The following is a 24,375-nucleotide window of genomic DNA, read 5'->3' on the forward strand; positions in this document are numbered from 1 at the left end:
CATAACCTACTACATATACTCTATGCGTTTATATATAGAAGAAAATTTCTCAACAATTCATGAAACAAAATGTTCTGAAATTTCAAATGTGACCTGCTACTTCATTTAATTAATTAATTTATTTCATTTTCTCCCAAGAGGGTTCTTTTATTCCAACATAAAAATAAATTTAATAAATTTAAAAACAAAAAACAAAAATATACAATTTACAAGACTAGATATTTCTATGTCAAATGGGTTTTAATTGATGGAATCTATTGTACCAAATAGAGTGGAGAATCATATGAAAAATATCATACTTCTCGGGCTTAGCATGCCACAGAAAATGCTTTTGCACCCTTTTCACCCTCATTTGCATCTGTAGATATTTCTTCTTTGGGATTGAAAGCAGTATATTCTTCAAGTTCGGAATATCTTTCTCCAACACAAAAACAGCAAAGGACTCCCAATTCAGAACTTCCAAAAATGGAGGCACAAAATTGTCTGATATGATCACCGGAACACACTCATAGAAAATGGCCTCCACAACTCGCGGACTGTTCACTTCATAACCTTTTGCGCAAATGCAGTACTTGCTGCTTTGCATATAACGAACATAGTTCTCGTTGCCATTCGCTTCCGGCAACTTGCCGAAGATCTTCATGTTGGGATCTTTATCTTCCCAATGCTGCAACAAAATTGGCCGAACATAACCATGCATGCTCCCAGCAAAGAAAGCAAGTATTGATCTCTTGGAAGGACGATTGCCTCCAAGATCTCTGAGAGGATTCTTATCATTCTTGACGTATGTTTCAGGAAGAGACACATCCTTGCCAAATACAAAACCTTCTTTGATATCAGAATTGCAGAGGGCCCTAATGCACGTAGCCATATATTTCTTTGTTTCAGATGGGGCCTGAGGAAGTAGATTTTTATTAGAAAAGTATTAATAAAATTTTAGTCCAAATGACGTGTAGATTTGAATGTCATCCATCCTCTACAGCAAAGTCACTGGTCATCAACCAAAGGGAGAAATAATATAACAATAATTGGCAGAATCATAGCAATTGGCAGTTAAAAAGAAAGCAAACAAATGGAAATAACCATCTCAAGGCAACATGTATACTCATCATTTCAGATTCTATGATGAACCAAACCAACTCATTTCAAACGATATGTCAAACAAATCGAAACTTAATTTGTGCTTCATTAGAAATTGAATTCCTACAAGTAACTGGTAAACCAAACTAGATAGGGAGTATGAAAAGCTTACCCAATCATGGCAAGCAACAAGAAAATGATCTGCTCCTCCAGTTCTATTCCAGAAAGGATGTTTCACTGCAATCATGTCGACGTAGTCCTTCAAATACTGTATAAGATTCTTACGACTGTGTGAATTGGGCACATATAACCTTCCCTTTAACATTCGAGAACTAAAGGGTAAGTAATACAGGTGGGCTTTCTGAGGGTTTTTAGTAACAAATTTCTTATCAGCTTCCAGCTGCTTCATGAACCATCCCTCAGAAGCATATATCCCTTTGAGAAATGGCGAGTGCAATATAGGTCTTTCTCCTTCCCTGTAAACGTATACTTTAAGAGTGTCCTCCATTAATTCATAGCTTCTGCAAATTAGATGATAGTTTCACTTCAGCAGTAGTAGTTGATTGTGTGTGTAGTTACAACTTGCAGCTTATGAAATTCTTTGAAAGAAATAGGATGATTTTTAAATGAGAAAGAAATAACCAACATTGCAAGATAATGTATACTCCAACTGTCCAACGTTGTCATTTGATCCTATCCATAGACTTACCAGCTCATAATATCGTTTGTATGCTTTTCAGTAAGATCATTTTTGCACGCACAAGACAGTGTCTTGTTCACAATAACTTTCATAAAACGACTGTACTATAAGAAATTCAAACATATAAGGATTTCATTGACTTACCTTTTAAACACGGATAGATTCCGATAAAGTGGAGCATAAAGAGTTGGATCACTCTTTATTATGGGTGCATTTTCAATCTGCGATGCTACATATTGCAGCTCTTGGTCAACAGGTGAAGACCATTGTGGTATCTAACCACACACAAAAAAATGAAGGTAAAAAATTAGAATAAGGAGTTGAAGATTTAAAGAACTTAATCACATTCAAAATAACATGAATCTAAACTTCAAACATACCACTGAATGGTACAAGGCACGACTCTGGAGCAAAAGATTGTTCATGTCAGATATTGAATATACATCCAAGATTGTAACCTCTGGCTCTATTTTCACTTCAGGGACTCTGGTCATTGAAGAATTATGTTCTGTTTGGTTGAGGTTACTATGCAATAGCTCAGAATTTTCAGTTTTCTCAGAAGGGGTTGTTCGATCTCTCTCCACTGAAGTCACATTTGAGTCAACAGATATAATGGGAGCCCCAACGTTTGTTTCAAAAATTGCAGGAGCTGTGCTCGGTGACGAATTCATCATTGGGGGTGCAGGTGAATTGACTGGTAAACCAGCAGTAGAATTTACAACATCTACAGTATTATTTTCATTCCCAATCCTGCCTTCTAAATAAGTATTATCTGTAGTATTTTTCTTTTCAACAGAGCTCACTTCAGGTTCTCTACCCCCCTCCTGAGCAAAATCAGTCTCCAAGGGTTTTACATTTTCCACAATGATAGTTCTATTTTGCTTTACCAAATTTCCAGATGACGCATCCTTACCATCATCTTCATCTTCATCGATTTCTAAAGTTCCGTTTGAGCCTTCATTTCCTTCTAATGCAGAATCAGAGCTCTTAGTATTGCTAGCTATCTCATGAATTGCATATGTGCCAGTGTTGTTCAAATCATTAGAAAGTGACAAGTTACCGACAATCTCAGAATTAGATGGTGAATATCCAGCTTGGAAGCTACTTTTCCCCACTAAAGGAACCTTTGTAGAAGAGAGTATAGATGATAAAAGATTACCATATGGAAGTTCAAGATGCTGGACAACTAAGATCACAGCACACAGCATTCCCGCAATCCACAGCAATCTCCTGGTTTCTGCTTGACATATAGATAAGAGATCCTGACCCATTTTGATAAACTACTCTAGTGATTGTTGGCCAATTTTCAATCACCATAATCCACCCTGTACATTTTCCACAATCACACAAGTTTATAATTTAAGAACAAATACATGCAACTAATTGTTGAACAATTACATCAATATACATAATCAACAGCTGTGAAAGCTGTTGAAACAAATTGGCTCTAACCTGCTTATCAACTATCAAACATCAATCCCCTGCATTTCTTAATTTTCCAAGTGAATTAAATTAAATTCAAGAGAATAAATATCTATTACAGGCGGCTAACATTTCCAGCTTCCCACTAAGGGGGTGTATCCAATTCTAACTTTTAAAGACTTTTTTTAAGTAAGTGACTTTCCAAGAGTTGACAGATTCTTAATGACTTTTACATACTTTATAAAGTTAAAGTGACAAACTTTCATATACTTTTGTCATAGAGTTTTATAGACTTTTAAATACTTATTTTTATATTTATTTTACGAATAGCATTTATCTTTTAATGTGTTGAATTAACTAGTCGGCATACATGGAACAAAAAACTAGAAGAAAAAAAAAACAATTGGATACAATTACGTAAAAGCAAAGAATAGTTATCCTTAACATTAGAAAATAATAAAAATGACAAAGTACAATTATAAAATGACAAAGTGCATTAGAAAATGTACCACAAGGAAATAATTGGTGTTCAGCTAGCCATGATTCAGTTTAAAAAATAATAATAATGAAATAACTGTATGAATGCTACCCTAAAATATCGTTTGCTTTCTTGTATAACTCCGCAGCAGCAGGCATGCTTTTTGATTCCCTTCCCATTCCAACTGCTTGCGCTCCCTGTGTTGCAAAAAACAGCAGAGCATTAACAAAATTCAACTCAATTTAGAACTAAGAAGTCTCTATCTTTAGAAATTTCAAACAAGAAACGCAAAGGAAAAGACAAAATTCAACTATCCAATTACAGCCCAAATTGCAAAATTTTCGTATCAAACTGAGAATGAAATTTTGACAGCAATTTCAAAATTAGAATGACTATCTGAGCAGTAAAGTAACGACATTGTTCAAGTTAAAGAAAGGAAATGGCGGCAATGGAGCAACGACATTGTTCAAGTTAGCCATGATTCATTGTTTTTAGTGAGCTTAGCCATGATTCATTATGACGTTGAATAAACCATAATACAAATTATAAAGTCTGGTGTAAATTACCAAGACTTTTGGTAGTAAGAATTAGCTTTAAAAGTATTGAAAAGTCATTTATTTAACAAAGTCTTTAAAAGTCATTAACATTTTGGATACCTCAAAACTTTTAAATGCTCTTTAAAACTCCCAATTGAATACAACTAAACTTTTAAAGACTATTTAAAAGTCACAATTGAATACCTTCAGACTTTTAAACTCATTAAAAGTCATTAAAAGTTAGAATTGGATACACAAAGAACTCTTATACTACCAAGTTAAAAAGGTTCACTTTCAATCAAATATCTTGGCATGCGGAAACAATCCCATTAATAAATAGTAAAACAAGAAAACATTCAAAACCAAATCTTCAACATTATAAAACAAAACAGCTTCTTAATTAGAATACACAGCACAGAGAGAGAGAGAGTGGAAATGAGAAGAAGAAAGGAAGAAAGATTCCAAATTTATCCTGAATTCTACAAACTGGGTTTGGTTTGAAAGTCTCGGTTCTAACACTATATTCCAAACCTTGTTCATTTTTCCTTTCATTCTCCCACACTTTCTCAGCAACCAAACAGTTATTTTCTCTTCAAGGACAGGAAAAGGAAACAGAGTACCTTGTTGGGTTTAAGCAAAAGTACCTTGGTATGAGAGGTGCAGAGCTTCTACGGTCTTCCGCCGTTATAGTGGTTTTGGCCTTACCGAGGAGAAGTGGGAAGCTTCATGACTCGTCTTCACAAATTTGCCAACTCTAATCCTTGTCTGAAAAATGGGTTTTGGTCCAACTACATAATAACATAAAATGAGAGAATCGTTTAGTCCACGCGAGTTTTTAGCAGTTGGTGACGACTTTTTTGTCTGATCGAATGGTTCCTTGCGTTTTTCCAGTACGTATATATTTTTTAGTAATGAAAAATGAAGTTTCGAATTTAAAATATCTTTTAATATATGAAGAGAATATGAAGGTAAAAATGTCCCATATTGGAAAGTTAGAAAACCTTTCAAGAGCTTATAAGAAGTTGGGCTACTCCCCAATTGTCATGTGGAACATCAACTTCTTTTATGGTATCAGAGCGGGTTTGCCCACGTGTGAAAATTCAATGGCTATACATACTCCACATCACCTAATATATGTTGTCTACGTGTTAGGCTTGAAAATCCTCATTTCCAATTGAAAACTCAAATATTATAGATTCATAGCTTAGATGGGCACAAAGACAAAAAAATCTAAGAATTTTCCTCGTTGCCAATTGAAAATTATTATAATTAAAAATATTAAATAGTTTCCTTATATAAATTCATAGTGAACTTGTATTCATATGTGATTTAAGAAAGGGTGAGTTAGAACTCTATAAAAAGAAAGTGAGTTACACGCTCCATAAATGGGGGTAGACTCAAAACATTCTTTTATTATTTTCTTGGCTTGTGTTTTGGGTGTGGGGTGATTGATGTAATTAAAGATAATTTGATTTGGTCCCCAAATAATGCGGTGGGACCAGGGTGCCGTGGGCCTCTGATTGAGCGTTCGATTATCCTCTTTGTCCTTTCTGGGCCATTAATCACTTCCTTTTCCTTCATTTGGGGCATGTGATTCTTGATGCCATCACCGCAACGTTTACAGAGACCTCACATTTTACGGCCTTATCATGCCACGTGTAACGTACGCATGTCATCATCCATGCAACTGGAGCGTTTCAGGTCCACTTTTAATCAGAAATAGTTTAATTCAATAGAGTTGACCCAAAAAAATGTTTAATTCAATATATTTTTTGGGGACAAATAATTCAATTAGATTGTTCATAGAAAAAGTGAAGCAAATTCCTTCCTTTATGCTCAAGTCAAGTATAAAAAAAGTAAATTGCAGAAGAAGGATTTCAACTTTTTTGTTTTTTGGACGCTAAAGGGCCTAATGTTCAAAAGAATAACAAATCCAGCCCAAAGCTAAAAGCCTAATGAAAAAAACCTTGACTTGCATACCAGTAGTCTCAGGTTCGAAATCCCATATCATATTGGTCGCGTGTGTGTGAGAAACCTCTCTAATAGTTTAGACTACCGCTTTTATCTTCAACACTGAAAATAGGTGAACATATCATAAAAGAGAAAAGTAATTCTTTCTCATATTTAAGTTTAAATAAAGTATTTTAACTAGCATAAACTTATGGTCAGTTTGGCATTACTGTGCATGAAAATAATCGATGTGAGAGAAATTAGCGATGAGAGAAAGCATTTGGTGTTTGGTAAACTTTTTGTTAAAAGTGTTGTTGGTACTGATGACTTCATAATTAAAAAAAAAATGATTCCTGCATAATCATTAAACTCAGCGCTTCTTCAAAATTGATTACTGCATAATCAAAAAATGAAAACACCTCATTAGCTGTTTTCTCTTATAACTTTCTCTTACAACAATTTTCAACAATAAATGATTTTCTCATAGACTCATAATTTACCAATCAGGTTGAGTTTTTCAAAAAAATTTAAAAATCATTTATCACCCCAAATAAGCAATGCCAAATGGGCACTTAGTAAGGAAATTTCTATTTGTGAAAAGCCCAAAATTTAATTTTTGGAATTTAAGATTTTTTTTTTTAATGATACATTTTAACAAGTAACGAATATTCTATTCAACAATTATTTTTCTTCCCCGAGTAAGAGGAAAAATATTAGGCTTTTTATCACAAAACGTCCCTCACGTTTGTGAAACTATCAGATTGCATCCTTAAAGTTTTTTTGTATCACTTATGGTCCCTAACGTTAATATAGGTACTCTTAAATAGTCCCTCTGTTAAAAATACTGTTAAATCTAGGGATATAATCGTCAAATCAGTCCAAAATTATAAAAAATATATATTATTTCCTTTCTCCTGTCTTTTTTTCTCTTTTTGTTTTTTATCTCTCTCTCTTCTTCTTCTGTCTCCAATTCTTTTTCTTTTTCTTCCTCTACCCCGATTCTTCTTCCTCTTTTATATTTCTCTTTTTCTTCCTCTGTTTTTCTGTTTTTCTTCTTCTTATTACTCTCTTTCTTTTCTTCTTCTTATCAGCACCTTCCTTTTGCTGAGACACTGGAATACTCTCTCTCTCTCTCTCTCTCTCTCTCTCTCTCTCTCTCTGTCTCTGTATACTTGAGCTGGTGGTGCGTGATAGTAGTTTCAAGCCTTCCACAGTTCCATTTTTTTCCTTAGCTTCTTCTTCTCAGGTTAATAGTTGGTGGGGGTGGTGTTGAGGAAGAGGGGGATTATAAGAGAAGGAAAAAAGGAACTAAGTGGTATTCTGGTTCTGAAGATAAGTTGTCACAAACTAAGGGGTGGGTTTTGGTCAAGTGATGAGCTCAGGAGCTTGTGCGGAGGGCTTGTCTCAAATCTTAGAGATAAGGAATCTGGCAGAGAGAAAGAAGAAGAAGAAACGAAAGAGAGAAAGAAGAAGAAGAAAAACAGAAAAACAGAAAAACAGAGGAAGAAAAAGAGAAATATAAAAGAGGAAGAAGAATCGGCCAGATGAAGAAAATGAGAGAATTGGAGACAGCAGAAGAAGAAAGAGATAAAAAAAACAAAAAGAAAGAAAAAGACATGAGGAAGGAAATAATATATATTTTATAATTTTGGATTGATTTGACGATTATATCCCTGAATTTAACAATTTTTTTGACAGAGGGACTATTTAAGAGCATCTATATTAACGTTAAGGACCATAAGTGATACAAAAAAACTTAAAGGATGCAATCTGATAGTTTTGCAAACGTGAGGGACGTTTTGTGATAAAAAGCCAAAATATTATATACATATATTTTGATAGATGGACATGGATAACTAAAGAGAAGAAAGTTTTTTTTTCCCTTTAAAGAAAAAAAGCGGAGCAAGTTAAAAATATTAAAAAAGAAAAGAAGTAAACCCTCACCTAAACCCCTAACCCCAAAATTGACAACAACGAAAAAACCCTAACCCCAAACCCAAATTAACCGAAAAGTCCAGTTTTTGCCCTTCCCCTTCTTCTTCTTCGGCTACCAATTTTCACATAGCTAGCAGTTTTGGAGCTGTTTCGTCTATCGAAAGAATCAATTTTGTGATTTTAACAGTGGAAGACAATGGAGATAGATAGACTCGATGGTCGTACACCGAACCAGTTGAGGCCATTGGCTTGTTCTCGCAACGTCCTCAACCGTGCTCATGGCTCCGCCAGCTGGTGTCAAGGTTTCTACTTCATTACCCCTTGTATCACTCTGGGCATTGTGCTCTGTATTTTAGTTTTTCTTCGATGGGTTGGTGTTCTTTTGGATTATATTGACACTGCATTTCTGTATTTGTTCAAATGTGTAATTGGGTTTGAATTGTAATTGCTATACCTCCGTTTTCATTTTCATTTTGCGTTAAGTAATCACATTTTCTCATGTGGGTATCGTTATATATAGTTATTTATGTTTAGATTTGTTTTGTTCGTTTTTATAGGAGATACCAAAGTTCTCGTTGCGGTTTATGGACCTAAAGCGGGAACAAAGAAGAATGAAAACCCTGAAAAAGCTTGCATTGAGATTATTTGGAAGCCAAAAACAGGCCAGAGTGGTGGGTTTTTGCAAATATATTTATGCTTGCTTCTTCCTCTCTCGCTCTCTCAATGTTTTATGTCAATTCTAAGAACAAAAGCTAAGCGGATTGTTTGACGCCATATGGTTCAGAGACTGTATGCTCTGTTTGTAGAGTGACACGAATTCTGCTAGTTCCGTCTAAATTGAAACAGATGTCTGCTTGATATAGGAAAACTGGAAAGGGAATATGAGATGATACTAAAGAGGACATTGCAAAGCATCTGCATACTGACTCTCAATCCAAATACCACAACCTCAGTTATTATTCAGGTGAGGTGGTTTTACTTATTTGAAAAACTTTATGTCTGAGTTTAGGCATTGTGTAGGCCGCTTAAAATGACTGTAATGCATTACATGTAGCCTTGATGCCTTTTACGATACATACATGTAGTATAGGATCACTTTAAGGATATGTTCGTTTTTGAAGTTTATGAGTTTTAGAGGGCTAACGGTGATATGTAAATTGTGAATATGTTATATAGGTAGGTCAAAGTTGCCAAGAAGTGTTAACTTTATTTCGGCTTTTTAAGCCTGTGCATGGAAATGCCTTTGCTACATAGGTAGGTAAAATTTCATGAATATTACGCACTGTGATTTGGAAAGTGATGAAGGATGGAAATTAGGTAATTGAATGTATGTTACCTGGTAGGCAAGATGAGTATAGTTTGTGTTGAATCCGTTTTCTAAATGCTGATTTTGTTTAAAGTTATGTCCATCTAGTAATATAAGCTCCCATGTCTTGTATATCTTAATGTATGTAAATTTACTTTTTTATATACTTGGTAACTAAGTCGCCAAATGCTTTCTTCAGTTTTCTTCCTTTATAAATAAATAAACTAGTTTACAACTTTGGCCAAGTAATCATCCTTACCTAAAGAACCTTATGTTTCTGCGGCAGGTTGTCAATGATGATGGTGCTGTATCCTTCAAGGTTATGCATTTTACACATTGGAATTTTAGCAGTTTTAATAGGTTTATTGAAGCTCCGTTCTGACATTCATTGAACTTCCGTATTGCAAGTTTATTCTTTGATTGTGTTTGTTTGTTCACCGAAAAAAAAACTTGTCTGTCTGTGATCCTATATAGATGACATTAAGACAGCCTCTGGCGTTTAAAAAAGTTAACTGACAAAACTGGGCTAGTGTTTTATTTCAAAGCTCAGGATTCTCAATTCCTCTGGCATAAGGGTTTTTAAGATGCCCCATGGATTACATTCATTTCCTTTAGATTCACATGGCATATTTGTTAAGTAAAGTTCCAAACTGCACACGCAATCAGTATTCTTTCTGTGTTGAATTATCACCTTGAGAATATAAAGATTTTGCTCGATTTTGGCACATATAAAAAAAAATATATTATTACATGTTGATATATGTAGAAGTACCTTGACAACTACTTCTATAGCTTCTGCCATGTGCCATAAATGCCGCATGTGCTGCCCTTGTTGATGCCGGGATTCCTCTAAAGCATCTTGCTGGTAAATGCGACCTATGTTTTAGTCTTATTTTCTTCATTTGATGAATGAATGTTGACTTTATTATGCTGGTGTTTGCAGTTGCCATTTGTTGTTGCCTCGCAGAGAGTGGATACGTCATATTGGACCCTAGCAAGCTGGAAGAGCAGGTTTTACTTTGTTTCTTATAATTTATTTTACGCTGACAAACATCCAATTGCAGTTCAATTATAATAAAAAACCAAGCCAAGACCGAGTTGCATTATTGGACGATTCATAAATCTCCATCCTTAAGATGTTTGAATTTGTAACGACAGAAAATGAAGGCGTTTGCATATTTGGTCTTTCCAAACTCAGTTCTTTCAATCCTTCCAGAAGAACAATTACAGGTTGGAGGTGAACCCATGGAGCATGGGATCATCACCTCTGTTACCCAGGGTGCAATGTCAGGTATTCCCCACTCTTCATTTATCCTTTTCTATCCGTTGATATTGGACATTTCCTAGTTTGATCCTTTGGAGGCATATTGGGCATTAAGGCTATGCAATGTGTGATCATGTAAATGTTTGTTTTGGAGAGACCTTATGCAATAGGTTTGTTTGTAACAGTTCTGATACTTGATCTAATTTGGGTCTTGTCTATATTACTCTAGTGGACGACTATCTTCACTGTTTAGAACGAGGGCGTGCTGCCACTGCAAAGATGTCTGCTTTTCTCAGGAAGAGCTTGCAACCACAGCTTCCAATCGATTCGTCTAAAGCCGGGTGATTTCACTTGTTACTGACAGTAACCAGCCTCTATAGCTAGATTTGAGAGCTATACATGATGATCATGGAAACCCTATATGGAAGACTTCTTGTAATATCTTATAAAATGAGAACCCCACTAAATTTAGTAGCCTGGTTGACAAGATTTTTGGTTATAATCTCCTACAATTGTATTAGAAGAACCTCCAGACAATGTAATACAGTAATTTTCAATGTAGTCCCGATTGTTGGTAAATTATATTCCCCCTTTTGTTCTCGTTAGTTTTGAGTTAAGATTATAAAAAATTGACTCTGAACAAAAGGCCGCTGGATAAGTAAGTTAAACAGAGCTCATACAGCGGCAATTACTTTGTGAAAAGCAGTAAAGCAGAACAGAAGGCCGCTGGATAAGTAAGTTTGTACGGCATTTACATGGCTTTGTGTTGCCACTTCTGGATAATTGTCTGAGACAGAAATGAACCCACCAAATATGCTTTATTTGTACAGCATATTCCAAGCTTTTCAACCACTAATCCAGAAGCATTTGACAAGGAAAGATGCCTTGGACATCAATCGGATCTTCATCTTTTCACATATTTTACTTAATATAATGCTAACATAGAGCTTAATCTCCAATAATCCTTACAATATTATGCGTGGAAGCTGATTAAGATTGGTGTGCTGTTGATTAAGACTGGTGTTGTTTTGTAGCTTCTGCTAAGCCCTTAGGTTCTAACACCTTCCAGTAGTAAAATAATGGATGCAAGTACGTAGCCTTATGTCACAAGTTGTATTATTTATATTCGTTGACAAAATGGTCTGAATAAAAGTGCCGTATCTTTCAAACAGAGCTCACACAAATTGCTTGTGGAAATATTTTTTTTTATAATTTTTTTTGAAATATTTATCTCAAATTTTATTTTGGCTGGGGGAGGTGAGGTGGTTGGGTTTAGTGAAATCATTTTGAGCTTCTAGCATTTGTGTTGACGCCAAACTAAAGATATTTGTATTGTATGTGTTTGCTAATGAGACCAAACTGAAGACACTTTGTGGTATATTTGTATATAGTTTTGTGAGCCTTGGTTCTGAGAAATACAGGACGCACAGAGAGAGAGAGAGAGAGAGAGAGAGAGAGAGAGAGAGATGCTAATGAGACCAAACTGATGGCATCTTCATGTATGTCAATTCAACTGAAGTGCTTTGCTCTTCAGAAGAAGCCCTCTGTCTCTGATAATCTTGAATACTTCAAGACCACCCTCTCCTCTTCAGCTTTCATGGTGAGTAGCTTTAGTACTTGAAATCATTCAAATGCATCTTATACATGACTTGATTAATGTGCTTGTTATTTACAACTGCAGCCATTGTTGATGAGAAAAGTGGAACAAGTACTTCCCATGCAGATAGATGTCTCCAAAACTTTCAAGAACACTTCTTCAAAAGTGTTGGACTTCTTGGTCGATTCGATGTTTGAATTCGTCGATCAATCCCTGCTTCCATCTCAGGTAAGCCTATTTTCAGGCACCACCACCCTCCCACCTATTACAAATCATCTATAGCTATGTGTTTTTCATTGCAGAGCAACTTTGGCCCGGTAGACGAGTTGGGAGGAGAAGTGTTATCACCAGCAGCATCAGAGGGAAAATCCCAGATGATTTTCCAGAGGGTGTCTACATAAGAAATGGTCAGTACTTAACACAATATTAATTTTAGCTCTCATATATTATTAGTTAAGGCTTTCAGATCCATGCAATATTTTATTTTAAGATCATAATCAGACAACAGATATATCCAAATCATTCTCTGTTCTTCTTCTTCAAGAAAATTAATGCAAGAAACTCATTTGCGAGGACAAATATATCGAACATTTACTATGTTTTGTTGCGGATATTTTAAGGCAAGGAGATTCTGCCGTCGACTTAATATTTGACGCTTGCTTAGATTTTTTCTGGTTCTATGCTTGCTTACATTTTAAGACTTATGTATCGTATATCATATCTTCATCAGCTTCAAATTTTCAAGACTCAAGATCCATGAGCTTGCCAATAAGAAATTAATAATTTAATACAGAGAAAGCTTGCTTGGCAGACAAAATTTGGATTGGTGTTATTATCCTAAATAATCCAACCAGTTGTCAAACTTCTCATATGGGTTTTTATTTATTTTAAATATTTTTTTTATTTGGACTTATACTCATTTGAGCAATTATGAATCCACATGGTGGTCAGAATTGTATTTTTGCCAAAAGAGGGAACCCTACTAGTTCAACAATATGATTGATGAAATCAGACAGGAATCTTATCTGCTAAATAATACTAGATGCTCCTGTATCACTCCACCACTAAAAAACAACTTGGTTGGTAATTGTTCCAATTTTTGTGTGTGGATGATGTTATCTTTTTGTGCAAGAAATGGTCCAAAACTTTGGAAAGCGCATGCAGTTGATAAGATAGTGTTACTAATTTGCACCCCATGTTACTGCAATTAATTATGCAGGACCAAACCCTCTATTTGGAGGACTGAAATCTACTAAATCCATCTTTGGAAGGTCAAGCCACATATGGATAGAAGGAGAAGGCATGCTTCATGCTTTGTATTTTAGTAAAGACGTCAGTGATGGAAGCTGGTCTGTCCGGTACAACAACAGACATGTCAAAACTGAAACTTTCAAGCTAGAGAAACAGAGAAACAAGCCATCTTTTCTCCCAGCTATAGGAGGCGATTCGCCAGCTATTTTATCTGCTTATCTCCTCAATTTGGTAAGCATATATATTATATGTTTATTTTTGTTGAATATCTAAACCAGTAGCTTATTTTGGTCTTATCAATTTACGATGCTACCCAGCTGAGGTTTGGCAAAGTGAACAAGTACTTGAGCAACACCAATGTTTTCGAGCATTCGGGGAAGTTCTACTCCATTGCAGAAAACCACATACCTCAAGAGATTGACATCATCACATTAGAAACTTTAGGAAATTGGGATGTCTCTGGAGCTTGGAACCGACCTTTTACCAGCCATCCAAAGGTATGATTAATTAGCCCTTTGTACTTTAATTTATACACTAATCTTAGTTCTGTTTCACACTTAATTACTACTTATTTTCTTTTTCCTGGTTCAGAGAGCTCCAGGCACAGGGGAGCTGGTCATACTGGGAATCGACGCAGTTAAACCTTTCATGGAGATAGGAGTGGTTTCTGGTATTATTCATATTTTAAGAACACCATATGCAGCATTTAGTATGAGATTTCAGCTGTGATATAACAAAGAAGACATCCTGGCCTTCTGATGCATCACATGTTTTTCCCTTTCTCAGCTGATGGAAAGGAATTAATTCATAAAGTGGATCTCAAACTCGATAGGTGCAGCCTTTGCCATGAACTAGGGGTTACACAAAGGTAAAGCTAGTAGTCAGATTTTGTCAACTAAAAATCAAGGCTCAAATAGCAAGCAAGTTAATATAAGGATGCATTCTTGTTTTGCAGGTACAATGTGATCATGGATTTTCCTCTAACTTTAGACATAAACAGACTTGTCAATGGAGGCCCGTAAGTGATTAACCCTTCTTAATTACACACATCCTGCTAATTATTCCCATAAAAACACACACACACACACACACATGTATTTGTGCTTGATGTGGTAATGCTGATCTGCAGATTAGTAAAGTACAATGAGGAAGGATATGCAAGAATTGGTGTAATGCCACGCCACGGCGATGCAAATTCAATCCACTGGTTTAAAGTTGAACCCAATTGCACATTTCACATCATCAATAGTTTTGAAGATGGTGATGAGGTAACTTTACAAAATGGTAATTTTATTTGCAATTTTACTATCTTCTTGGTGGAATCAATCAATATAAGGAATTTGATGTTTGTGTGTGGGATGAGCAGGTTGTAGTGTGGGGTTGCAAAGCTCTTGACTCAGTTATACCAGGACCTGACATGAGTTTGAATCAATTTGGGTGGTTGCCAAGAAGATTTAAGCCTGCAGATCCAAGTAAAGAAAACAATAATGATATTTCAGCAGAGGATGGAAAATTATTTTCTCATGCTTATGAATGGAGATTAAACATGAACACTGGGAAAGTCAGGGAGAGATATCTCACTGGAAAAGAATTTTCCATGGATTTTCCCATGATCAATGGAGCTTTTTCCGGTGTTAAAAATAGATATGGCTACACCCAAGTAGTTGACTCAATTGCAAGCTCTACCTCGGGTAATTATTGATAATCTTTCCCGAAAAAAGAATAGAATTACTCACTAATTACTCTTATATCATACCATTAATTGTTATGATCTATGGCTATATGCATTTCAGGCATGCTCAAATATGGTGGTCTAGCCAAGCTACATTTTGAAGAGCCAGCTGATGTTTCTTTGGTAAATAAATAGGCCATCAACATTCTTTGTTTATCATTTTTCTTCTGCATTTTAATGTATACATATTTATTTTTTCCTTGCATGAATTACCAGAGAAATGAAAGCCAATTAAAGGTGGAAACCCACATGCTCGAGGAGAAGAGCTTCTGCAGTGGAGCTGCTTTTGTCCCTAAACAAGGAGGCCTTGAAGAAGATGATGGATGGGCCATCACTTTTGTTCACAATGAAGATACCAACATATCTCAAGTAATTAAGTCGATCTATGTATATAATGTTACAAGTCTTAGTTTGAGATGTTAATTAATTTGTTATGTTCTTTAGATTGACGCACGTTTATAATATTAATAAGTTGATCGATCCTTTTCTTGCAGGTTTACGTGATCAACACCAAGAAGTTTTCCGATGAGCTTGTTGCTAAAATCACATTGCCCTGCAGAGTTCCATACGGATTTCATGGAGCTTTCATCCCAATCTCATCACAATAATTTACCTAATTAATCTAGTAATCACATCATCATGAAATTTTGACACTCGCATTTTAGCTGCGGTTAATTTCGTGGTTAAAAATGTTGTGATGGATGTATAGAGGTTGTGTTGTGTATTGTAGAAGGAGCATGACTTGACCCCTTAAAATTGAAGAGGAGCTCCTCCTCACAATAAATGAGATGATGACATTGTAAAATTTCAAAAGAAAACAAAGTTCAAGAAATTTGACAGTGTCAAAACTATATTTGTTGTGAGGAGGAACTCCTCAATTTTAAAAGCCAAGCTTTTTCATTGTAGAAGTTCCGTTCGTCATGAAAAATAGCTTGTAATTTAATCAGCGAAAAAGAATGTAGAAAAAATTGGGGCTATATGAAGCAATTGGACTCCTACGTGGGGGTTTGCGTCTCAAATCCTTCTCTTTATTTTTATTTTTTCCCTTTTCTTTTTCGAAAGAAACAAGGCAAAATGTTGATTATAGGTAGGTCATCCAATTAGAAGCGAAATTAAACCCAATCAACCATCCCAGCCGACGTATATACAGACAATATAACCTTTAAAGGTATGCATATGTGGCGTACACGTGTGCATGACTTCCTTAACACTGTCTCCTAAATGAAAGGGTAGCTATGGATCTTATGTTTGAAGACAAGCATTAAGATCCAAGTAGGACTTCCTTAAGAAATCTCCATGTCATGATCCAAATGCCAGCATATGATTCCTGTATAATGTTTGTGGGACCAACCATTGCTTCCATCTCAGGTTGGTTAATTAATTTCCAGTGTTTCCTATCAGAGCTTTTCTTTTTTAATTATATTCTTTTTTATGCTTAATTCCCAACTAATCACTCATTCTCCAACTTCTCTTGGAACTCTTTCTTGAACCATTTAACACAAACAAGTTTTTGGATGAGCCTTTTGTCCATTCGTGGCTTAAAATGTTAGCATTAGTATTCTTTTTTTTTTTTGAGAGTAAACGATATTGTATTCATAAATCAAGCACACGGCTAAAAGCCATACAAACCGGAAGGCAAAACGCCAACCAGACCAGAACAAGGCTAAAGGCCATACAGACCAGAACAAGAACCATAACGGTTACAGATACCCAAAAAGGGTTAATACAGGTGTGGACAGTTGTCCAAATGGGGGGGACACCGGAAGCATTGGGCACTCCAGACATGGCCACGGAGGGCCAGAGAGAACAAATGTGGACAGTAGTCCAGAGAGGGGGGACACCGAAAACATTGGACACTCCAGTCATGGCCACAGAAGGCCAGAGAGAAAGCGGAAAAAGCACCGCGAGCCAGGAAAAAATCCGGCAAAGAGACACTAACAGCCTAAGGCCAAACGCCAAAGCACTCAAACTACAAATACAACAAAACAACTTTAAACTCTCACAAGTAAAAAAACCAGCAGAGACTGCAACAAGCAACATACTCAAGCGAGTAGAGGCACTAAAAACAACAAGAAAACTGCAAAGAAAAAGATCCGCACAGCAAGCTCTTGAACTCCAGGAAAAGCAGAGAGAACCCAAAACGACCAGGCCGATGGGCAGCCCCCGGGGGCGAGAAGATCAGAGTAGATCTAAACAGGAGCACCAAAATCAGAGCCAACACCGAGCAGACCGCCGATGGAGCAAACAGAAAACCGCAAACCCACCAAGATCAGCCACACGAGCTGTAGTAAGGAGGGCAAGGGGAGATCTGGGCCAAAACGAAAAAAGAAAGCAAAGCAAAGCAAAGGAAAGTGCGTGAGAACAGGAAAAAAACCCCAAACGGGGGGGGGGGGGAGAGACGAAAGAGGGGAGGGTTGCGAGGAAAGGAGAGGGGTAAGAAACGGAACGGGTTAGAAGATGGCCACCAACCCCCAAAGGGGGCGGCGGCTGAGCTTTTGAGAGAGAGAGTTTTTCTTTTAGCTAGGGTTTTTGATTAGTATTCTAAATTAGAGGTGTTCGTCGGTTCGAAATTAATAAATTTAATAAATTTGCATCTTATCCAATGTAGATTGAATTATAAATATTCCAATCTATCAGTTCTTTATATTTCGGTCTCATTGCAAACATTATTTATTTATTATTAGTGGGTAAGTTGATTACAATAATAAGTGATGTCTCTCTCTCGTACTATATTCTTCATGTAAACGATTCCCAAACCGAATACAGACGAAAATGGAAAGACTTTTTGTATCAGAAACTGACGCCTACCAACTTATTGTGATACCTTTTCGTAGGCAGTCTAGTTGGTTTTTGTCCTTTTGCGTCGGTCGTCAAATTGCCCTTGTGATAATCTCACAAAGCCTAATGCATCTACAACTGAAAGTTGTCCGTCTTAAATTCATCTTTTATTTCAAGACAAGCGTTATTAACTTACTACAAATTTAACTATGTACATGTACATATATAGTGCGGAAGCTCAACCAATATTTGTAAAACTGCGAGTGAAAGACAACGGAGCAAACAACAGCCAACAAGAACACCAAAATGTATATTAATTCGATTTTATAAGTTTAGATCTAGTTTAAAGACAACGGAGTAATTCACTATAACTAAATAGAGCATACACGTGTCTATCACTTAAAAAACCCAAGCTCACACACTCAACTACAAGAAAAACAAAGAGAGACAACTCTCTGTCTCAATTACAACGTAGTTGTACAACACACCGAGAAAGCCAAAACATAATGATGCGCGCTCAAATATCCAATTTATGTATCCAATGCACTTGTTGTCGGTTAGCACAGGGCCCCACAATGGATTGTTTAATCTTGAGCCAATATATATATACACAAATGAAGGATTAGCGCATTTGATGCAAGATGCAACAATTAATGGCAGTCCCCTCTTGTGCTTTGCAAGTAAATGGATCTTTTCAGACCCATTTCATCTCTGAGAGTTTTAATCACCTGAAAACCTCACTTTCCTCAGCTGCTAAGGTATTTCATTCATCCATTTTTGTTTCACACAGAAGCTATGATTTGTTTGTCATTAGTTGCCCACTTTCACTTTGTAACCTTTTCTGAACTTGATTTGACATGTTTTGATGATAGCCTCTATTCAGAGAATTGCAGCAACTTCCAATCAAGAAGGTGAATAATGTCTCTGAAACCATGAAAAACACTTCGGGGAAAATGTTAGATGCACTTGTCAACTCCATGTTCAAATTTGTGGATCAACCATTGCTCCCTTCACAGGTACTTTCCAGTTTCAGCAATGTCTTACTCAAACTTAGCTCTACCAGATATGCATACTTTAATTTGTTCTAGTTAAAATCTTTTGTTATATATGTATAAGCTTAATTGCATCCTCTGCTTACAGAAAAACTTTGCTCCAGTTGAAGAGATTGGCAGCCTTGTTGAGATCAAATGCACTGAAGGAGAAATCCCCCCTGATTTTGCTGAGGGTGTTTACATAAGAAACGGTATATATTATGTGTGACTTCCTAGTCCCAATATTATTAATTTGTTATTATGTATATTTTCTGATAGAAGCGATATTCTATTCTAATTATGGGAAGGGGGATTCGAACCCAGGTGTAGAGTGGGGAACACATCCCAGTATTTATTTTTGAGTAAGATCAACATTAATTAAGTTTGGCTTAGTTAATAATGGCTTTTATTTTCAATAATAATCTTGCAGGTAACAATCCATTATTTGGAGGTCTGAAATCAGCAGTTTCCATTTTTGGACAATCACACCAGTGTTGGGTAGACGGAGAAGGAATGCTTCACGCAGTATACTTTAAAAAAGACCAACATGGAAGTTGGATTATCTCCTACAAGAACAGATATGTTGAGACTGAAACATTTAAGCTAGAGAAACACATTCATAACAAACCATGTTTCTTACCAGTCTTACAAGGAGATGCTTCAGCAGTTTTAGCGGCACTTCTTCTAAATGGGGTACTACTCATATATATATATCTATTATAATTATTTATTTTGGCCAGAACACGGTTTAAAGGAAAATGTACCTCTTGCCATACTTCTATGTTGTATTGTGAATCTGGAGTTGGCAAGAAAGCATTAGCGATGGTTTATAACCATAATTTAATTATATCAACAGTCGTGGGTTACGCCAAGTTGGCCATGACCTTGCACTCAAGTTTGAATCCCCCTTCTCATAAATTAGATTAATTTAGGTAAATTATCGGTCGTATAAAAAAAATTATATCATATGCAGCTATACAGAACAATTATATATATAATTTTGTTTCTTGTATGATGTGGCAGCTGAGATTTGGCGCAGTGAATAAATACTTTAGCAACACCAATGTTTTTGAGCATTCAGGGAGAGTCTACTCTGTTACAGAGAATTACTTGCCTCAAGAGGTGGACATCTCAACTTTAGAGACTCTTTCTGATTGGGATGTCAATGGTACTTGGGATCGACCTTTCACTGGCCACCCAAAGGTTTTATTTTAATTTCTGTTGGTATTTATTTAATTTCTCCTATTTTTTCTTATATAATATTTTGCCTCCAATAATTATAAATTTTTGTTTTGTCATGCTTTTGGATATTTTGCAGAAAGCTCCAAGTTCCGGAGAGCTAGTCATAATGGGGACGGATGCTAAAAAACCTTACTATGTTCTGGGGGTTATCTCTGGTACTCGGTTCGATTTAAAATAACTACGTTGTGTTATTTATGCTGGAGAATTTTATAAATATCATGATAATAATAATAATAATATTATTATTATTTCAGCTGATGGAAAAAAACTGCATAAGGCTGATCTCAAATTCAAAAGAAGTGTCCTCAGCCATGATATAGGAGTCACACAGAAGTAAGTATATAAATGGTAATTCTTATCCACAATGTAATCATTTCTTTAATGGGGATGTTTTGGTGGCATCAGGTACAATGTAATCATTGATCACCCCCTTACAGTGGATATACAGAGACTAGCCATGGGTGGCCAGTAAGTATATATTATCCGCAATAATTCGAGGGCATGAGCGAATGCTTTTTTAAAATCTTAACTATTTGAACTACAAGCCCCTTATATACATATTTCTTTGAATTGTTGTCAAGTAGCTATAGCTCTTAAGCTAATGCTCGTGGTACATGTGTGGCTAGATTAATGAAGTATGAAAAGGAAGGGTTTGCGAGGATCGGAGTGATGCCCCGTTATGGTGATGCAGAGTCTGTCAAATGGTTTGAGGTACAAACCAGTTGCACATTCCACATTCTCAATTGCTTTGAGGAGGGCGATGAGGTAATAATTAAGCATCATCAGATCAACCTTTAATTCAATTATAATTACTAATTAATATTGTTATTCTAATTAATCCTTATATTTAATGTCTGATGACAAACGAGAACAGGTTGTGGTGAGGGGATGTAGGGCTCTCACATCCCTCATACCAGGTCCTGATGATGATGTTGGTTTTAACAACAAATTCGAGTGGTTCTCCAAGGGCTTCAATTTTGCACACCATACCAAAGACGTCTCTTCTGCTGATGATATTTTTGCGGAGCCTGGATATTTGTTTTCTCGTGTATATGAATGGAGACTGAACATGGTATCTGGGAAAGTTGAGGAGAAAAATTTAACAGGAACTGAATTTTCCATGGAATTCCCTTTTATAAATGACCAAGTAACTGGTTTAAAACATAAGTATGGCTACACCCAAGTCGTCGACTCCATGGCAAGCTCTACATGTGGTAAAGAAAATTTAAACTTTGATTCTGATGAATTAAGATAATGTACCTTATTGTCAACATTACTTGATATCTTCTTTGTATTAGGCATGGGAAAATTTGGATCTCTAGCCAAATTATATTTGGAGGAATCGTATGCTACGACATCTGCGGTAATGAGTTCATGTTTCGTTCAATCTTTGTTTCTTCTTTAAGTTTTTCTTGGTGAAAACCAACCCAACAGATGTATCTTTTCCTTTTCTTTTTTGGTTGAAAGACCCAAGCCTTTTGGTGTTGCATATTTATATTATGTGTGAATTGATAATATTATCAGGAGGGAAAGTGTGAGGAGTTGATAAAGGTTGAATATCACAAGTTTGAAGAGAACAACTTCTGTAATGGAAGCGTTTTTGTGGCTAGGCATGGAGGTAAAGGCATGGAGGAAGATGATGGTTGGATTGTCACTCTTGTCCACAATGAAGAAACTGATGTGACCCAAGTGAGTTCTGATGCCATTCTCTCCAGAATTTATTGGATTGAATAAAAAAGAAAAGAAAAAAATGACATTAATTTTGTTTTGCTCACCTTAATTAATTATAAACACTTTCATTCTTTCTTGCTGCCAGGTTCATGTTATTGATGCAAGTAGGTTTGGAAGTGAAGCGATTGCGAAACTCACATTGCCACAGCGGGTGCCATATGGTTTTCATGGAACGTTTGTATCAATGCCTAGTCAATCTTAGCATTTATATGTATGAAAAAAATAAAATGTAATGCTAGAGAAATCATGTTGGTGTGAGTTCACGTTTCCCGTATTGTTTGATTGTAATCATTTTCCTTTTTTATTTCTGATTTCCTACTGTAAATAGAATTAGAAGTAATTGTCTTACTTGGATTTCAAGGTTACTTGGACTCCAAGGCATGAGGTACTACATATATGTGACTCCTACAAAAAGAAGAATACACAAAAAATTATCACAATTACATACTCTCCTATTTTTTTAACAAATCATATTATTATACTCCGAGCTTGTTTGGGATTTATTCTGGATAAAAGCATAAAAGCGCTTTTTGACAATTAAAAATGCTTTTGACTGCGTTTGGCAAAAAAATCTAAAAGTGCTTATAGGTCATATAAAAGTACTTTCTAGAGAAGCACCTAGCGTGTGTTTTTTCAGGAAGCACTTCTAGGTGCTTGCAAGCGCTTCTAACAAAAGCGTTTATGAGTAGAAGTACTTCTTATAGAAGCAGTCTCTCAAACATGTCATACATCTCTCGTATTATTGTAAATCATCTCCAAACCCACCCCACATACAGACGAAAATGAAAAAACTTTTTGTATTCTAAATTGACCCGTACCAACTTGTTTTCATACCCTTTTCTCGATAAGAATTGAAACTTCAAAATATATATATGTACGCATGTGGGTTCATTTGAAAAAAAAAAATTTGACAATTTCAATCACAAGAAATTTGTAGCTGAAATGATTTACCTATGTACTCGAGGATTTTAAGTTCGATTCCATCCTCTGTCAATACTCAATATTGATTGTATGGTCTCAGTCAAGGAATCCATTCAATATTCATCATAGGCGTAGTCTTATGCAATTAGAAGACAAACCCATTTGGACTTGTATACCTTATCCCACATAAGATTCCTCTACGAAACATGATTTGATACCTTTGGCTGGATATATATATATATATATAAGAATGCTTAAAACATGCATGTGGCATTAATTTTATTTCTTTTTTTTTTCTGCGGGAGGTTTTCTTCTTATTTTTTTAAACTTTTGTGAGGGAGGTGCCATACCATCCAATCAAATTATGCAAGGAGTTGGCTTGGTTTATGTCCTCACTCCTCAGGCCTCGGGCATCACACCCAAATTGGACTTAAAATATATATATAGAGGCTCATGTCCATTGACTGATCCTCAAGTGTTTGAAGACTGATGTCATCGATCATACGCCGTATATATTATTAAAGGAAAATGCCCAAGTTCTTCTTTGTAAGAGTGAGATTGATTCCTTCATTTAGACAATCGAATTCTACGTCATTTGTGGTAAGGATTAATATTAATTTTACATAAAACCAATAAATTTAATCACCATAAAATGCATAAAAATAAAACCATTTACTAAATTTTTGGGTTTTCATGTTTATGTGTGTACTACTAGCAGGAGGGAAAGTGTGAGGATTTGATAAAAGTTGAATACCGTAGGTTTGAGATGAACAACTTTTGCAGTGGAAGCGTTTTTGTGGCTAGGCATGGAGGCAAAGGCATGGAGGAAGATGATGGTTGGATTGTCACTTTTGTCCACAATGAAGAAACTAATGTCACCCAAGTGAGTTGCGATGATAAGTTTTGGACTGCTTTTGTAAGAAGCAGTTATGCTCATAAGCATTTTTTCTAGAAGCACGTCAATATTTTTATAAATAAAAAATATAAGTATATACTTCTTAAAAAAGAACTTTTAAGTGATTCCTAAAGAAGCACCTTATTCAGAAATTGCTTTTATAGTCAAGAAACACTTTTAAGCCGTTTTAGAAGTAGTTCTAAAATTTATTGGATCGATAAAAGGAACATTAATTTTATGTTGAATTGATATATTATTGTGAATTATTTAATCTTGCTGATCAGATTATAATCACTTTAATTATATATCTTTCTGCCAGGTTCATGTAATTGACGCAAAGAAGTTTGAAAGTGAACCGATTGTGAAACTCACATTGCCACAGCGGGTGCCATATGGTTTTCATGCAACTTTTGTGTCAATGCCTTGTCAATCTTAGCATTATGCATTATATATGCTGATTTGTATTCTTCCCAGATTTCCCATATGTGCAATTTAAGCTGGAAATTAGACTAGCCTCGAATGTTTG

General features: G+C 35.8%; 3 protein-coding genes and 1 pseudogene across 5 annotated transcripts; 3 read left to right on the forward strand and 1 right to left on the reverse strand.

Annotated features, from left to right (window-relative positions):
- Positions 1-100: 100 nt before the first annotated feature.
- On the reverse strand, positions 101-5,076 carry LOC148297993 (putative glycosyltransferase At3g07620). 2 transcript variants are annotated; one of them, XM_088247599.1, is made up of 7 exons: positions 4,861-5,076; positions 3,792-3,877; positions 2,940-3,105; positions 2,161-2,747; positions 1,925-2,055; positions 1,253-1,601; positions 101-895 (listed from the first exon to the last, which is right to left on the reverse strand). In XM_088247599.1, the coding sequence occupies exons 3-7, from the start codon at positions 3,049-3,051 to the stop codon at positions 230-232; spliced, it is 1,845 nt and encodes a 614-aa protein (XP_088103725.1). In that variant the 5' UTR covers positions 3,052-3,105; positions 3,792-3,877; positions 4,861-5,076; the 3' UTR covers positions 101-229. The 2 variants fall into 2 exon arrangements, with proteins under 2 accessions (XP_088103725.1, XP_088103724.1); XM_088247598.1 differs by having other exon boundaries at positions 2,161-3,105.
- A 3,002-nt stretch (positions 5,077-8,078) lies between these two features.
- On the forward strand, positions 8,079-11,250 carry LOC110761155 (Ribosomal protein S5 domain 2-like superfamily protein). Its single transcript, XM_021963560.2, has 8 exons — positions 8,079-8,403; positions 8,659-8,772; positions 8,965-9,065; positions 9,694-9,714; positions 10,200-10,272; positions 10,351-10,418; positions 10,566-10,698; positions 10,901-11,250. The coding sequence occupies exons 1-8, from the start codon at positions 8,298-8,300 to the stop codon at positions 11,014-11,016; spliced, it is 732 nt and encodes a 243-aa protein (XP_021819252.1). The 5' UTR covers positions 8,079-8,297; the 3' UTR covers positions 11,017-11,250.
- A 907-nt stretch (positions 11,251-12,157) lies between these two features.
- Positions 12,158-16,214, forward strand: LOC110747552 (carotenoid 9,10(9',10')-cleavage dioxygenase 1-like; annotated as a pseudogene). Its single transcript, XR_015833943.1, has 13 exons — positions 12,158-12,271; positions 12,353-12,496; positions 12,571-12,675; positions 13,488-13,750; positions 13,837-14,016; positions 14,111-14,189; positions 14,306-14,387; positions 14,475-14,537; positions 14,649-14,787; positions 14,886-15,210; positions 15,313-15,374; positions 15,468-15,620; positions 15,746-16,214. The product of XR_015833943.1 is annotated as a carotenoid 9,10(9',10')-cleavage dioxygenase 1-like (transcript).
- Positions 16,215-18,629: 2,415 nt separating this feature from the next.
- LOC110761270 (carotenoid 9,10(9',10')-cleavage dioxygenase 1) lies at positions 18,630-22,473 on the forward strand. Its single transcript, XM_021963712.2, has 13 exons — positions 18,630-18,787; positions 18,902-19,045; positions 19,170-19,272; positions 19,491-19,753; positions 20,084-20,263; positions 20,379-20,457; positions 20,557-20,635; positions 20,708-20,770; positions 20,929-21,067; positions 21,177-21,516; positions 21,601-21,665; positions 21,827-21,991; positions 22,119-22,473. Exons 1-13 carry the CDS (start codon positions 18,671-18,673, stop codon positions 22,233-22,235), a joined length of 1,854 nt encoding a protein of 617 aa, XP_021819404.1. The 5' UTR covers positions 18,630-18,670; the 3' UTR covers positions 22,236-22,473.
- The last annotated feature ends 1,902 nt before the right edge of the window (positions 22,474-24,375 follow it).

This window comes from Prunus avium, chromosome 1 (genome assembly GCF_965620075.1).
Source record: "Prunus avium chromosome 1, drPruAviu1.hap1.1, whole genome shotgun sequence".
NCBI classification, from domain to species: domain Eukaryota; kingdom Viridiplantae; phylum Streptophyta; class Magnoliopsida; order Rosales; family Rosaceae; genus Prunus; species Prunus avium.